The 17,413-nt window shown below is 33.1% G+C and overlaps 2 protein-coding genes across 2 annotated transcripts; one reads left to right on the plus strand and one right to left on the minus strand.

The window, feature by feature from the left end:
* The first annotated feature begins 12,979 nt into the window (after positions 1-12,979).
* LOC143260921 (uridine diphosphate glucose pyrophosphatase NUDT14-like) lies at positions 12,980-13,995 on the plus strand. The gene is given in 2 exon segments (XM_076527508.1): positions 12,980-13,581; positions 13,583-13,995. Coding segments are annotated over 2 exon segments (618 nt in total). The 5' UTR covers positions 12,980-13,356; the 3' UTR covers positions 13,976-13,995.
* A 306-nt stretch (positions 13,996-14,301) lies between these two features.
* On the minus strand, positions 14,302-16,162 carry LOC117228207 (beclin-1-like protein). Its single transcript, XM_076527507.1, has 5 exons — positions 16,004-16,162; positions 15,567-15,724; positions 15,095-15,507; positions 14,541-15,029; positions 14,302-14,462 (listed from the first exon to the last, which is right to left on the minus strand). Exons 1-5 carry the CDS (start codon positions 16,113-16,115, stop codon positions 14,345-14,347), a joined length of 1,290 nt encoding a protein of 429 aa, XP_076383622.1. The 5' UTR covers positions 16,116-16,162; the 3' UTR covers positions 14,302-14,344.
* Positions 16,163-17,413: the final 1,251 nt, after the last annotated feature.

A 17,413-nucleotide genomic window follows, 5' to 3' on the forward strand; every position in this document is an offset into this window, starting at 1 on the left:
TTAAAACCAAATAACAATAAAAGCCTTAATAATACTAAAAACGTGACTATCGCATCCGCCGGCTCTCCGTCGCCAAGGGTTTTTTTCATCTGACCTGGCCTTCGCCAACGTTTCTCTTTTATTGCCTACCATAAATACAAAGTCTTAAAAACTACGGTCTCCTAAGCCTGACACTCCTCCTCGTCCTAAACGTACACACTAATTTACGATACTACATATATATATTATAATAAATTAAATGATTATTTTGGCAGATCAAGTGCATTAAATTTAGAATTTGAATATGTAGTAAAATATTAAAAATAATAATATTAATAGTTAATTATTTGTTTAATTGTTTATTATTATTTTTATTATTATTGATAATATTAATTAGTATGGCATATTTAACTTTATTTGAACGAAAAGTTTTAAGATATATACAGAATCGTAAAGGTCACAATAAAGTAGGTATTTTAGGTATTTTACAGCCTTTTAGTGATGTTACTAAATTATTAACTAAGGAATTTTTTATTACCGAAAAAATTAATTTTTCTTATTATTTAATATAATACCTATATTAATATTAATTTTATCATTTATAATATGGTTTATTTTTCCTTTTTATATTAATTGATTTTCAATAAATTTAGGAATATTATTATTATTAAGTTTGTTGGGGGTTAATGTTTATCCTGTAATATTAATTGGGTGATCATCAAGATCTAATTATTCAATATTAGGTTCAATTCGTTCAATTGCTCAATCAATTTCTTATGAAGTTAGATTAATTTTAATTTTTTTTAATATAATTATAATAATTGAAAGATTTAATGTAGTTAGGTTTATTAAATATCAATTTATAATTAGATTTCTTATTTTTATATTTCCTATCTATTTAATTTTTTTTATAAGAATATTAATTGAATTAAATCGTACTCCTTTTGATTTAGTTGAAGGGGAATCAGAATTGGTTTCTGAATTTAATACTGAATATTATAGAAGTTTTTTTTTAAGATTAGTTAAATAATTAAAGTTAAAAGAAAATACTAATTTTAATTTACGAAATTAATGTTTTTTTAAAACTATTTAATTATTTCTAATTAATTTTGATGTTTTAACAAGATTTAATTTAATTATATTTTTTTAAACAGAGTTTCAATGTTATATAATTTTAAGGAAAGATTTTTCATATTATTAATTAGATTTGCATTTATTTTAATATATTTATTAATAATAAGGTTTATGATTGAATCAATTGAAGGGAATGATTATTTATTTATTTATTTATTAGTAATAGGTGTTTGTGAGAGAGTTGTGGGTATTACATTATTAATTAGATTGATTTATGACAAAGGTAATCAAAGATTAAAAATTTTTCATTTAAGAATATTATGAAAATACAAAAATTAATAATAGTTTATTTAGGAAATTTTTTAGTATTATTAAGGCTTTTATTGTTATTTGGTTTTAATTATTTTTGTAATTATTCTTTTATGTATTTCACATTTGGGCTTCATGAATATTCTTTGGTTTTAGTTGCCATAAGATTATGAATTTTTGGAATTATTTTTTTATTTCTAGACTGTGAAAAATTAAATATTTGTATACTTTTATTATTAATGTTGTTAATGAGGTTAATAATATTTTTTTTTCATTAAATTTATATTTTTTTATCTAAGGTTTGAAATTGGGCTATTATTAATGTTTTATTTAATTGTAAAATGAGGGCATGGGATTAGTCGGTTAGAAGCTTCTTATTATATAATATTTTATACTTTGTATTTTTCTTTACCTTTATTAATTTTTATATTTGTAGTTGATGATAGAATGATAACTATATCAATAGATTTTTTAGAATTTATTTGATTGGAAGATGATGTTAATGAAATGTTATATATATATTTTTTATATCATTTTTAATTAACATTCCTTTATTCATGTTTCATGGATGATTGGGTTTATAATTATAGTGTTTATACATTATAGTTAGTGTTTGGGTCTATAATTTTGGCTTTAATTTTATTAAAAATAGGAACTTATGGGATATTACGTATGTTAACAGTTTTTGATTTTTAATTAGAAATTTGTGGTGTGTGAATTATTATTTATAGATTAGTAGGTTCAATTATTTTAAGATTAATTTGTTTACGGCAATTGGATATAAAACTTTTAGTTGCATATTCTTCAGTTGTTCATATAGGCTTATATTAGTTAGTAGGATATTAACATTTCATTTGGTGAGAATGAAAGGTTATTATATTTTAATAGTGAGGCATGGTTTATGTTCTTCTGGTTTATTTTATTCAGTTAATGTAAATTATAAAGAAAGTAATAGAGGTTTGATAGTAATTAATAAGGGGATATTAAATTATATACCTAAAATACGGTTGATGTGATATTTATTTTGTTCTTCAAATATAGCAAGCCCAATTTCATTGAATTTAGTTAGTGAAATTTTAATATTAATAGGATTTATTATATGAAGTAATTCTTTAATTATATTGTTATTATAGCCAACATGGGGAAATAAATTATTATATAAAAATTAAGAGTGGGAAATATATTGATTATTTAGTTTTAGTTTTACATTGAATTCCTTTGAATTTAATATTTTTAAATTTGGATTTATTTTTTTTAAATAGTTTATAATAAAAATTTTGAATTGTGAATTCAAAGAAATATGTATATATTTTTAATTATAAATGTTTTAATTAATTTAGGTTAATTATATTTATATTAAGTTTTTTATTATTTTTAATTAGGATATTCATGGAAATATTGAAATTTATAATATTATTTGTGTGTGTGTGTGTGTGTGTGTGTGTGTGTGTGTGTGTGAATGGGTGATTAATAATTTAGTTTCTACAAAATTCAGTTATTTATTATATTTGGATTGAATTGGGTTTATATATATTAGAATCGTTTTATTTATTTCAGGTTTTATTATACTTTATTCAGTGAATTATATAGAAATAGATATTTATTTACTTCGTTTTATTTATTTATTATTATTATTTATATTGTTTAGTAATTTATTATCAAAATAAAAATAGTTTAAATTCTGCAACTTTAACCATTTTAAACAATCGGGTGGGTGATGTAGGAATTTTAATATTAATTGGTATTAGTTCTATTTGTGGTTCTTGCCATTTATTATTATATAGGTTAAGATTTTTATATTTGTTTATGTTGTTATTAGCAATTATTACTAAAAGAGCTCAGTTACCATTTCCTTCATGACTACCAGCCGCAATAACTGCTCCTACTCCTATTTCATCTTTAGTTCATTCTTCTACATTAGTTACAGCTTGCACATTACATATTTATCTAATCGCTTTAATAGTATTTTTTAATAATAGTAATTTAATAATAATATATATATATATATATATATATATATATATATATATATATTTATAATTTTTAGTTTTACAATATTTATATCTGGAATAATAGCTAATTTTGAGATGAATATTAAAAAAATTATTGCTTTATCAACTTTAAGTCAATTAGGATTTATAATAAGAATTTTAGAAATGGGTTATGTTGAATTGGGGTTTTATCATATATTAATTCATGCCTTTTTTTAAATCTTTAATATTTATATGTGTTGGAAGATTTATTCACATTAATATAAATTCTCAGGATTTACGAATATTAAGGGGTTTATTATAAATAAATCCAATAAAGTCAATTGCTTTAATTTTTTCTATCTTAAATTTATGTGGTTTTCCTTTTTTGTCAGGATTTTATTCAAAAGATTTAATTTTAGAATTTTATTTTATTAATAAGATGAGTGTTGTAGGGATTTTGTTTATATATTTAGCTACTATTTTTACTATGAGATATTCTATTCGAATTATTATAGTTTTAATTAGTAAAAATAAGAATATATTTATATATATACCAAAAATAAATTTTATATATATGTATATATATATAAAATATAATTATATTTTTGGAGATTCTATTTATTAGATTGATTAATAAGAATTCTTCTTTTTTAATAAGATTAGATAAACAATGATTAATTTATTTATTATTTATTGGTTATGTAATTTATTATAATTTAAATGAAATTAAGTATAAAATAAATAGAATATTATTTATTGTTAGAATATTTTATTTAAATATTTTTTATAAAATTATTTATGTTAATTAATTAGAAAAAATTTATACACATTTATATTGTGAAAAGTTTATTGAATTAATATTAGGTTATAAAATGATGAATTTATATATTATTTATAAAAGTTTCGATTGGTAAATATTTGAAAAAATTATTTAAATTTAATTTTTTTTATAAAATCATATTTTATTTTGTAATTTATTTAATAGTAGTTATAATAGATTATTTAAATAGTTTAATTTAAAGTATAATATTGAAAATATTAAGATAATTTTTATTTTTTAAATAAATATAAATAAATTAAATTGATTTTATATTGAAAATATAATGTTTTATTTAAACTATATAAAAAGAAATATAAATGTATAATAACATTATATTTGGAATTAGAAGTTCTAATATTATATATTTCTTTAATTGGATATTAAACCAATAAAATTATTAATAATAACTTACCTCATATTTTGTTTCAATTAATATGTAAATATTTTAATTTAATTTTAAAATGCAATTTTAATAGTATTTATTTAGTTAATGTCCTTATAATATATATGGATTTTGATCCCCAATGTTAAGTCGAAATTAAATGTAAATAATTTACTTTATATAATTAAGATAATCACTTAAAATAATTTGATAATCATTCACATCATAATCTAATAATTATTATAAAACGTATAAATATTAAAAAGATATAAATTGAAGAGGAGGGTAGATTTTCTAATAGATTAATAATAGGTAGAATTAAAATAATTTCAATATCAAAAACTAAAAATAATAATGTTATAATATAAAAATTAATAGAAAATGGAATACGGGAGTCATTTATTGGGTCAAATCCACACTCAAATGGTGAAGATTCTTCACGATTTTTTATTAATTTTATTGATATTAAAAAATTAAAAAAAAATTATAAATGGAATTAATGAAAAATTATAATAAATGGAATTCTTACTTAAATTATATATATTTTTATTAAAATTATTTAATTGGAAATTAATTGTATTAAATTATACTATATATATATGTAAATATAAGATGCAATATATTAAATTAGTATATTCATCAGTAAATTATAATATATAAAATTAATCAAATCACATCAGCACACCTCCCACCTCTTTATAAACTGCGTTTCACTCTCTTTTATTACGATGTTTGTAATACATTTTCTTTGCAATATGTAAGCTTATTTTCTAATGAAATATCGCTGTATGGACATGTCTTGTATCTATTTCTAGATATCTGGAACTGTCTCTTGAACTGTATAACATACCAGATTCTACATTCACTTCAGATTGATCCTCTATAACTTGAGATTTTATCGTCGTTAATAATATTAAATCCTTTATCATTTTGGTCACTTTTAATCACATTTTGTACATCGCACTCTACGCAGTGTGAAATGCACCTTGCGACATTATACATATAACTTTGTGATTACGGCTATCATGCAAAGACGAGTTACTTCTACCGACTTGTAGAAGCTGTTATTCGTTTTTATTCCTTTATTCGCGTTTGGTTACAGTATCTTCCTTGTATTTTAATATGTTATCGTCGTAATTTTTTTATGATATATACAGCAGATCTACCAATATTATATTTACGAGTCAAGGAATTAATTGTTTAATTAATTGTTTCTCAAGCGTCTATTAATTTTAAATTTGTCATCATCACAAAGCGTACCATTCTTTTTTTTTCGTTTGATTTGTGAGAAGACGTAATGAGAATATAGTTTCTAGACGTATCACATAGACATGAATAACTGAATTAAATCGTTACCTATCTTACATTCTATTCAAGAAGACTATGTTAGAGTTTCAAAGTAAGATGCAACAACTGCGTGCCGTATAAACGTGACGCGAGCTAAGATATCTTTAACTTTGCAATTTTTATTTGCAAAAATAGTCTGCGAATACGCACACAGCGTGTGCGCCTCGACATTGCGCCGAGACTCTCGAGCGGCTCAAATGAGTCGCGAGCTAAGATAACAAGAATTTTACAATTTTTCTTTGCAGGAATAATCAGCGAAAACGCATACAGAGTATGTGCTCCATCATTGCGTCGGGACGCCCGAGCGAATCATGTGAGTAGCAAGCTAAGATAACCTCAATTTTCCATTATTCCTTCGCTGAAATAATCAGCGAAGACGCACACATAGCATGCAACCCGACTTACATCGGGACGCTCGAGCGACACAAGCGTGACACGAGCTAAGATATCTTTAACTTTGAAATTTTTCTTTGCAGAAATAATCTGCGAAGACGCACACAGAGCATGCAACCCGACTTGCAACGGGATGCTCGAGCGACTCAAGCGTGACACGAGCTGAGATATCGTTAACTTTGCAATTTTTCTTTGTAGGAATAATCAGCGAAGACGCATACAGAATATGTGCTCCAACATTGTGTCGGGACGCCCGAGCAACATCAATTTTCCATTATTCCTTCGCTGAGATAATCAGCGAAAACGCACACAGACTATGCATCCCGACTTGCATCGGGACGCTCGAGCGAGTCAAGCGTGACGCGAACTAAGATATCTTAGCGGGACGTACGAGTGACTCATATGGGTTGTAAGTTAAGATATCAATAATATTGCAATTCTTCTTTGCAGAAATAATTAGCGAAGACGTACATAGAGTATGTTCTCAGAACAAAGTGTTTCACAGTTCTTCTGAGAAAGAGAACAGAGATCTCTTTGACAGAGTGAAGGTTACATTGCCCGCGTTCATATACGCCTACGTTTCAAACGTCCAAAATGAAACCAACAGAATTTCCTCACAGTAGTAGTAAAAAGCGATTTTGACTTGATATACCGAAGAGTCCAATTGGCCGGAGAAGTGTCCATTGTTCTCGGTTTATCCTGTTTCGGAAGTTCCATCGTGAAACACTTCCTACTAAATGGAAAGACATTCATGCTGGAAGACTCGCCGATTCGAAAATTCCTGTGCCCCTATCTGGCGCCAATCGAGCCGAAAGATGAGACCGTGGAGCCATCTTTGAAGCGACCGAACTCTCTGCTGCATATTGCAATGGGCAATCTCGGTTTTTAAGGTGCTGACCATGGCCCAGAATCTGAACGATCCTAAGTTCCGCGTATTAGTGTACAGAATATACCCAGATTAGGCTCCTTGCCACTGTCAGCCGACTGATCGATCGATTGCATCCGATGGAATGCCGTTCCGACTGCCAGCAAACCTGCTGATTGAAGTTGAGGGATCTCGAAGCGTTCCTGACGCACCAGCCGAAATCTGTCGACGAATCGTTGTCCAATACTTATTGCGTCAACGATTACCTAACTCCGATGGAAGACAGGCAAGACTGTACTACCTCGCGGCTCATTAGCGGCGGGGACATTGAGTCAATTTACCTAAGTCCGCCCGAGTACAAATGGCCGCACTACGACGCTGACTACATCCGGTGCGCGGAGAAGACAATCCGTTTGGAAAGCGGCGGAGAAATGAAGCTATTGAGTTGCGGGTGTTCCGGTAGCACGGTGCCAGTGAGAATCTCGCAGTCCAGGCATCAAGCTATTTTCGATGCTTGCAAGCCTCTTTTCACGTCGACGAGGCCACGGCCTGCCTGCGCTTGCTTTGGCAAGGATACGCAGATGTGGCACACAGGAGTTGCCAAATGCTCAAAACAGCCGTCCTTGGGATGTCTGATCCGAGCCCCCTCGTAATCGAGTGGAATTGGAGAAAAAGGGAACTGAATGGATGAGAATTGTGTGTCAGTGGGGAGAAAAAGTAGGAGTGAGTGTCTCTGAAAATAAAAGTGTGAGGTTGAGGATGAAGGGAAATCTGGCAATGACTATAGAAGCCCTCATGTACGTATGAATGATCAAGGTATGAAAAGAGTTGAGTGTGTGAAATATTTAGGTATTTGGATGAGTGAGAGAATGCAATTTAAAGACCATTTGAAAAGTCTGAAAGATAAAATAACTGGAGTGGTTGGGCAAATGAGTAGAGTGTTGAGGCGAGAGTGGGGTATGAGAAAGAAGGGTATGCGTGTGATTTATAGAGGTTTGTTTGAAGCGTGTGTGATGTATGGTGCCAGTGTATAGTGTGACAGTATGAAATTTCAGTATGCTAGAGATATTATGAATAGATGTCAGCGAGTAGTTTTATATGCTTGTTTGAATGTGTGTAGAACTGTTTCAACGGATGCGCTGCAGATCCTCATGGGTATCCTTCCCTGGGACCTGGAATGCAGAAGGAGAGGTGTGATTTGAAGATTGAAGCATGGTGTGAGTGTTGGTGAAAATGAGATTGCGAACGATGAAGAAATGGCTGGGATAGAGGAACAAGAAAGAGAGAGAATTATAAATGAGAGAATGATAGATGTATGGCAGCGTAGATGGCATGAGGTGTAAAAGTGCGAGTGACGTATGAGTATATTACGAATGTTTATTTTGCATGGAAAGCAATTAAATTCGAGCCTAGTTTGTATGTATGTTTTCTGATGACTGGGCATGGAAGTATGAATGACTTTTTATGGAAGCGTGGGTTATGTGAAACTGGGATGTGTGGATGTGGCAGAGCACATGAAGATTGGAAGCATGTTTTAGTTGAGGGTGAATGATATGATGACCTTCGGAACCTGAATGATTGTAGTGTGAAAGTGTGTGATGATGGGAGTGTGAATGTGAAGAGCGTGCTGGAGAATCAGGCGACGTATGAATATTTCAGTGTAATGGCGAAGAATGTGTTTGAGAGAAGAAGAGTGAGAGTAAGTGAAAGAACGAATGACGTGAAAGCCTGGTGTCCAGAGGCGCAGGGGGTTTCTCTTACAGGCTGAAAGGTCGGCGGGATACGGTTCGTCGGGTCTAGTCAGCCAATTCTTGTAAGAGCCTTTGGAGAGTAGCGTCTCCGTGCACTCGAAGCGCTGGTTCACCAGTACCGGAAGTATAGGCTTCCAAACTGGTAGTAGCTAACGCTACGAAAGATCCAACCAGTGATCTTGACTGGTACCGCGGAGACCGGGTGCCCCCGAGGCTTGTCTCGGTCCGGACATGGGTAGGACCATCGCGGGGGCAGTGGTAAGGCTAAATTCTGGTCAGAAATTCCTTTTCGGGAGTCCCAGCGGGTGAGCTGCGCAACGTTCAGCTCGCGCACCATCATGCATAGACGGTAGAGCGTGGAAAGTCGGTCGGCACCACTGGTTGTCTGATCTTCAGGCCCTACAGCCTGGGAGTGTACCGGTAGTTCCTGCGTCAGCGAGAACGCGCTGATTGGACGTATCCCAATCCCACGCCCATGGGGGCCACGTGGATGAACCGTTGGGTTCGTGCCGCACGTTAAATCAACATAGACGAAATATCTGATCCGAGCTTTCAAGGTAATGTAGGATTTCGTGGATTCTATTGACAAGGTGCCGGGCGTGACAGGACTTGGCTTGATGGATCCATCGGAGAGTCCTTACTTCGGACAAGGACTACATACCGAAGGAACCACCGCCGAAATACAAGAGAAAAGATGATACTTCGATGCACCAGCCCATATCGCAACCTTCTTGCGCAGCACCGTGTAACACAGTACCGCTTGCATCGATGGATGATCGTCCACCAGTACATTACACTCCCCCCGCTCCTCTGGGAGCCGTTGCTATCAGACAGACAGATCCCGCGATAAAAACTGCGGCGACCTCTCGACGATTGGGATCACGGATCTAGAGACTGGCCCTTGCGGGGAGCCTATGTGCAAATCGAAGAAAAAGACGAACGGCGAGAGCGTGAACGGTGCCCAAAGCACAGTTGTTACTTCGTTGAAGTCTATCGAGTCGTGGACCATTGAGTGGAAAGAAGAAACATGCCGCGGGAAAAGGTGTAAAGATTGGAGGTCGCTGCAAAGGACGTGGTAAGGTCACGGTACGCTAGAAAGGGGGCGCCGGGGAGATTACGACAGTGATGGTCATAAGCCAATCACGTCTAGCAAAAGGGTAATGAGGTGCGTTTACTTTATCGAAGACCATTATCCGGGCATCAACGACGAGCATAAGGACTGGACCGACATTCGGATTTACAGAGTCCAATGTAAGACTGCGTGTTGCTTTTTTGGGCGGTAAATTCATCGCATATCTTTAGGTCAATTGATAGAAATCATATATTCAATTTAGAAAAGCTTTTCTCTTTTTTAAAATTATGATTTATGTTATTGTGGCCGAAATTTCACTATTTTGCCTACACATTCAATTTTTAATCAAATACTCAAATAATTCTGAATGCTCAGGTAGTAGAATATTTCACTTGGAAGTGAAATAATTCCATCTTGCAAACTTTCATCTAGCAAAATTATATTCTAATCCGTAAAAGGACTTCTGTGGACAATATTTTTATAAATAACTGAGTAATAGACTGCGCTGATTTTATGTATTTATGACAACATTGGATGGTTGCGATTTCAAATAGAAGAAAGTTTAAAGGAATTTAAAATGTCAATGTCTTATTTTTAATCTATTAAAGTGATTAAAGAAAGAATGATGGCGTTTGTCCTCTACTCTGATTTTTGTTTCTTCAAAGTCTGGTCTTCGTTTTCGGCACCATTTTGTGAACTTAGCTCAAATTAACAATATAAGCAATTAGAAGCATTATATAAGAAAAAGGTCTGAATTATTATAAAAAAAGTCTTACGCTGGCATTAATTTGAAATACCGTTCCGTATCTTCTGTAACCGAGACAATCAAAATCTCTGACGTTCGAATAAGGGCCACCATAGTTCTATGAGAGATGTCCCTTGTACTCTAATATGTAACAACTTAAAATGGATATAATTATAGGCCTATAAATATTTTTAAGTCATAGATACTCAAGATACTATCGTGCCATTGTGCAAGACCCTCGAGAATCGGAATGAAAATCTCCTAGTCGATATATTCGATATACATTCAGACCTGTGCGTTGGATTTGGAGCAGTGTGCAGCATCTTCAGGTCGTCGTTGCTTACAGTCGTCGACACGTCGACACATTACCGACTACAGTTACAGCGTACGGTGTCTGAAACTTTAATTAAAACGTGTTAATTTTCGTGTCTCCAACTTGCAAGACGTTGAATACAAGTTGTTCTATTATTTTCAAACCATACCTCTATCGTTGTCTATATTTTACTGGATAAAATCAGAAGGAGAAATTGTGGGACCAATAGATATAAAGTGCAATAGATTATAAAGTGCACCAATGTCTAAAACATAAAACTATACAAAATTACACTTCTTTGTCGAATAAAGAATACGAACATGTTTTATAATCAGTTTTATTTCGATAGTAAAGGTGCACTTCTATATAAATATTACATTAATAAATACTTTCATTGGCAATTCACATTTGAAAGCCATTTTTGTTTGAAGACTTCGATCTTGCGCATAGAGAACTGGTTCTCGATAACCGCAAGTTTCGCATCTCAAACAGTAATCAGTGTTACGATAGTGAAGTAAGTTTGCTTAGTGGTGAAAATAGAGGATTGTCCTTCTGGTTATACTTTTCCAATATGTCCCAAGCATTCATGCCATAATTCAAAATTACCTTTGATAGTACTGTACATTTGGACTGAGTTTACTTGATCATGCTTTATTTTCATGCTCCCATCATAAGATGATGGAAGTGTTAATAATAAATGAGAAATTACATCTGTCTCTTCTAATTTTCCTCCAGCTGCTTTCAATTCAGTGATTAGGCCATAAAATGTCGTGAAGTGTCTCATCAATGGGATATCACTTTGCACTTTTGTACTCAGTAATTTCTTTCGCAGAGCCAGTTGAGTGGCAAGACTTTGTCGCTCGTACAATTTGACCAAATTTCTGAAGATTTCTCTCGCACTGTTTTCTGATTTCATGAAACATAGTAACGAGTCTGTCAGATTCTCTATAATTATGCCTTTTGCTTTATCCCACTTCTCCGTTTTATTCAATGGTGGTTCTTCGTCGATTACGTGTATAATGTTCTGTCAGCACAGCACGTATACGGAATTTCTAAACACTATATCGTTCACCATCGAACACTTTAATGTTTCGTATTGTACCCGCACTTTCCATTGTTCTAAATCACTTAATAAGTATTTACAGTTTCTGTTTATGACACTAGAACGTTACACGTTAAGATAATAGTGTTCTCTTTGCACAGTCCTTTTACACTTCCGTTGAATGTAAACTCGCGAATCAGAACGAATGTGAGTCTCTCAGTAGCAGTAACAGACGAACCAGAATTTTATATATTTTATATTTTATAACATCTATTAGGATTATGACTTGAATTATTTGTTAAATGAATATGATATTAATCCTTTTTCTTAAAAGTTTTATTATTACCTTTATTTAAGAGAATATGTACGAAATGACTGAGCGACCACATTCAACTAAGAGTCCGGCGACTGAATATCGCCTGCTTATATACCCTTTTTGGTGTGACGAATATTATGACAAATGACGCTCACAAGTCAGAGTCTGCCCCGCATGCCACCTTCCCCTGGTGTAGAAACCTAGTGCGTGGCAAAATATCTTCGTGACAACTGTTCATATCAAGTAAGAGGGACGTGCCAATATTCAAGCAGTTCGGGAGTTGGATATTTTGATTTCGAAAAGTCTAAGCTGAGTTTCTTCGGTTGTAGAAATGACCATTTTTTTTATTATACTTAAGATATTTACAATATTCGACGAGCGTTGCTGCTGTAACTGCTGCGCCGCTCACGAGTATGGAAACTGCCCCGCATGCCACCTTTCCCTAGTCCGAAATATTTTGAATGGATATATAAAACTATGTAACTTGTCGATCTGTATTATCGACTGTAACTAATTATGGTCATCGACAAGCTCGTCTGTGGTGCATCTTTTTGGTTGGAAGAGAACTGTGGCGCTAGTAGTGAAAGATGTCGGAACCTCGAGGTGGTGTTTCAGATACACTATCCGTATATCTTAATTAACTAAGTAATCAACTGAAAATACACTCCACTGCCTTTGTGCATGCATTATCTCGGTTGCTTCGGTTGTGAATTTTCGATTCGAGCTCTAAATCTCTTGATATTTACGAAAAACTGTTAGCGGCGGCCATCTTGTGACGTCATGCTAGTGAGATTGACACCACTCTGGCCGAATATTGCAAATATCTCCTCAATAACTGCAAAACGGATATTTCTACAACCGAAGCCCCCGAGTTTAGTCTTTTGGGAATCTCAATTTTCCACTTGCGAACTGCACACTTCGATATTAAAGCGTCAGTTTTAGTGGATGTAAACCTCTGCAAACTAATATACGTATATGGTTTTTCTTCTATGTGTGGGTCATCATAGTGTGCGTTTTTCCGCCGCCTTAATGTCCGTTCGAATTTATTATCAGCAAGGTGGCGAGCAGAGGGACTGGGATATGGCCAGGGTCCACGACGGCGTAAATATACTGATTTTCAATACTAGTAGGAAAAAACTTGTGTTCGTCAGGCAATTCCGTCCAACGCATTTCTATACGACTCTTTCGGAAACAGGTGGGCTTGAGAAATAAATAACAGGTTGACCTTGAGAAATATTCGCCCAAATTAGGCCTGACCTTGGAAAACTGCACTGGCATCATGGACAAGGATAAGTCTTTAGTCGAGATTGCAAGAGACGAACTCAAGGAAGAATGCGGTTACGAAGCACCAGCAGAGACCATTAAACTTATTAATACTTTTGGATGTGTTAATGTTATGGTTCCGCATGTGATGCAATATAATTACATTTCTCAGATTTTTCATACTAAAATTTGTTACAGATGCACGACTTCTTCACTGTATAAAAACACACTTTTTTATGTAGAAGTCACAGACGAAATGCGCACTCATCCTGATAAGCTTAGTGTTAGGTATAAATATAATTTAAGTATACATAGCTTGATTCTAGAATGATTTTAAATACGTTGCAATGACTATGGTACGAAATATTAAATTTATAGTGCTGAATAAAATACATGAAAAGAGACTTCTCAAGTTTCTCATCCTATAATGCAATTTGTTAAATTGAAGGAGGGGGCATTGCTTCTGCAGGTGAATTAATTGAAATAGTGGAAATGAGTATCCCTAAATTAGAACAATACATAAATTTCAAGGAAGTTCAAAGTCCTCAAAGTTTTCTCTATGGTGTTACCTGGTTTCTCTTTAACAAACTTTTGAGCACTGCTCTTAACACACGCTCTAATTCCGCTAAACATTGTTTGGAATAAGTACTAATGAAGTATAGTAAATAAAATATATATCCTTTATTAAAGAGATATTAAGCTAATGCTCAGTATCATCGTTTGTGAACTGCGAAATAATCCAAACAAGACCCCATTTCAAATTTGTTAAAAGAAATTTTAGAGCTTTGGTCCATTGTTCCTCTGAATTGAATTGTATTCTGAAACAAAATACGTGAAATGGATATTAAAAGAATTTTAACTAAGAGTAGTCGTATTTTATATGTAATTAATCGTACTTGATAGAGTAAGAGATTTTTGTTGCAGAATCTTCTATTTTTCCACGTTTCATTCTGTAGGGCAGACAGAATCCACTGTCACTTTTCTCTACTTGTTCCTTAAATTGTTGTAAACAATCTAGAAAAGCCACCATTGCTGTATCAAACTGCATGTCCCACACAAACTTGAAACCTCCACTTCCATACAAAGGTAATGCTCTCTGCTGGTCCAATGTTTCAATGTAACTGTGATTACCAAATGGCACCAAACGAAAACGTTTGAACGTGAAATTCATCTTACGAGCTAGTGCTGATAATAATAACGTTGTCTGCCCCCAGGCAGCATTTATTTCGCTCCAATCAACCGATGCACTTGGCAATCTGCCTAAACGGAAGGAATTTATTGTTCCAAAATGTTCCAAGTGCCAAATATGAAATGTAGCATTGAATACATTTGTTCTCTTCAGTTTCTCTAGCTGAGATGTTGCATAGGTTAGTTGACATTCCAGCCTAAACAAATTGGTAATGTTAATAGGAAGAAATTGTAATCAAATCAACTATATTGTAATAATTACCTGTGACATTCATCTTCAGCCAATATGAGATCATATTTGTATCTTGAATATTTCCTATAATATCTTTGTTCTTCACTATGCAATCTTTCATTATCTCTTTCTTGTTGAACTATTGCATTTCTGGTTGCCATTTCCTCTTTCATCAATGCTTCTAATTCATTAATCATTTTCTTTTCCGCTAACCAAACATCTTGAAGTTCTTTTGTAAGTGTCTCCATCTCAATATCCTGATGGCTCTGTTGCTGTTGTTCTATTTCTAATTTCTTTAGATATTCATTATAATCTGAACATTCTCCTTCTGTCATCCTTAACTGTTGATCCAATAGTAATAAGAGACTATCGGTGCAATTATTGCAGAGTGGGTAATCAGCAGAGTTGCTGCTACTAATAATATCGCATTGATTTTCTTGTATCTGAAAGAAATAAACATTACATTACTATCTTTCAAGTAAGTTACATGAACTCCAAGTACCTTCAAATGATGACTGAGACTTTCTATTTCCCCACAATCACCAACTAACATGAACCCATTAGTTCCATTCGTAGATTCTGTTAATTTAAATGGAGGAACAAGATATTCCATACTTCCACTTTGAGGTTCCAGCTCTCCCACAACTTGCTGTATGGGATCTGTTAACAAAGTCATATATTGTATTTCTATTAATAGTCCCATTATTTATTGATATTGATTATCAATTCATGTTCTGTTGGTAGCATTATAAAATAATAAAAAAATTATAATGCAGCAGGAAAAATAAAAATAAAAGTGAAATAATGATTTAGTTTGTTAATCAGTATTTATTATCACAATCGAAGCTGAAAATGTTACTGTACATTAAAGAGAATGGCGTATAAAGCGTAAAATCGCTTACAAGGTCATGCATGTAGTTCAAAATAGAAATTACTTACTTAAAAGCTCCGTTGCCGTATGTTTTTTATGATGATAGATTTTTGGGTCTAACCGCAGCGGCTGCAGACAACACTGACACGCGAAACTCACATTACTTTTCATATCTACCATTTTGTCCTTTCGTTACTGAAGTATAACTTAACACTGGATGCACTCGTGCGCCACATTATTTCTAAATACGCATTTGGGACTTCGAACACAAGAACAGCTGCGTTTGTTTTCATCATCTACCGTAAGAGGGCGAAAATAAGCAACAGTTAGGTCGCAGCGCGCTACATTAGCGAGAATAGGTGATTGGCTGATGATTCAATGTTAAGACAGGATTCGTCGTGGATTGTATGCGCAGTGAAATGGTGGGGATGCTTGCAAAAACTAACGGACGTAGAAAAATCATGGAAAACCTGAAATATTGCTGTACTAGGGACACAAATCAGGTGTGACAATAGAACAAGCATTTATATCGTTTTCTGTCTAATTAAATTAATTCACTTTGATATTTAAATTCACACGTATAAATTAATTTAATTTTTCTAATTCAAATATTTTGAACTGAAACTATTATATCAATTAAATAAATTGGACTTTTAGAGATACTTATGTTGACGCTTTGAAGATTTATAATAAACTGTTTTTTATAAATGAAATTAATTGAAAAGTTACAACAATAGGTTGAATTAATATTTACAATAGTATAAAACTTATTTATATCAAGTTTACTAATCATAACTAAGTAATTTTGAAATTAATATGATAATAATCGTAACTGGTACGTGCTCTCTAAATTGAATATTTTGAGATTCCTATTTGTGCTGATAAAAATTGTGTCTTTGTTGCGAAGTATCAAGGTTGTTTCGAGCGTGTCGTTAATGTGTACGATATCTAGTATCCGGCTTGAAGAACCAATGTTTCGAACATGTCGTTATTTCGCAGGTTCAAAAACACGTTCGTGTATTGGACGCCAACGATGGCCTGCAGAATCCGTGAAAGACGGTCGGGAACAGTGGCTAGCAAGAGCCTTAATTGATGGCCGTCAAAAGTGGCCGGCAAGAGCCTGTGCGGAAGATTCGTCTTGAGGCGTGCGAGCTTCGTTTCTGTTGTGCTTCTTGCCAACTCCACTGGGTTCATGAGTGTACTTCACGTTCCAAGGGATTTACGATGGACAGGAGAAAGTCCAAGGGTCGGGATTTGGAGTCTTTCCTGCTTATTGTGTATGTTTTTGGTGAAGATGACCGTAATTACCGAAACGGAACTTATGAGTGCAAACAATAACTACGAAGTCACGTCTGGTCAAAAATCAAGCCTTAGGATTCTAAACACATAGAATTCTAAACGAACGTTATTTTTAATTACAATTTTGTTCCCATTTTCCATTTCAACTAGAACTAGAACTAGAACTACAACCACAACCA

This window comes from Megalopta genalis, unplaced genomic scaffold (assembly GCF_051020955.1).
Source record: "Megalopta genalis isolate 19385.01 unplaced genomic scaffold, iyMegGena1_principal scaffold0025, whole genome shotgun sequence".
Classification (NCBI taxonomy): Eukaryota; Metazoa; Arthropoda; class Insecta; order Hymenoptera; family Halictidae; genus Megalopta; species Megalopta genalis.

Excerpts from the sequence above, each read along its gene's own strand:
- LOC117228207 (XM_076527507.1), bottom strand. The coding sequence starts at position 16,115 with ATGGTAGATATGAAAAGTAATGTGAGTTTCGCGTGTCAGTGTTGTCTG. Across the intron at positions 15,725-16,003 it reads TACGGCAACGGAGCTTTTAA|ATCCCATACAGCAAGTTGTG; the intron begins GTAAGTAATTTC and ends CTTTGTTAACAG. Across the intron at positions 15,508-15,566 it reads GTCTCAGTCATCATTTGAAG|ATACAAGAAAATCAATGCGA; the intron begins GTACTTGGAGTT and ends TATTTCTTTCAG.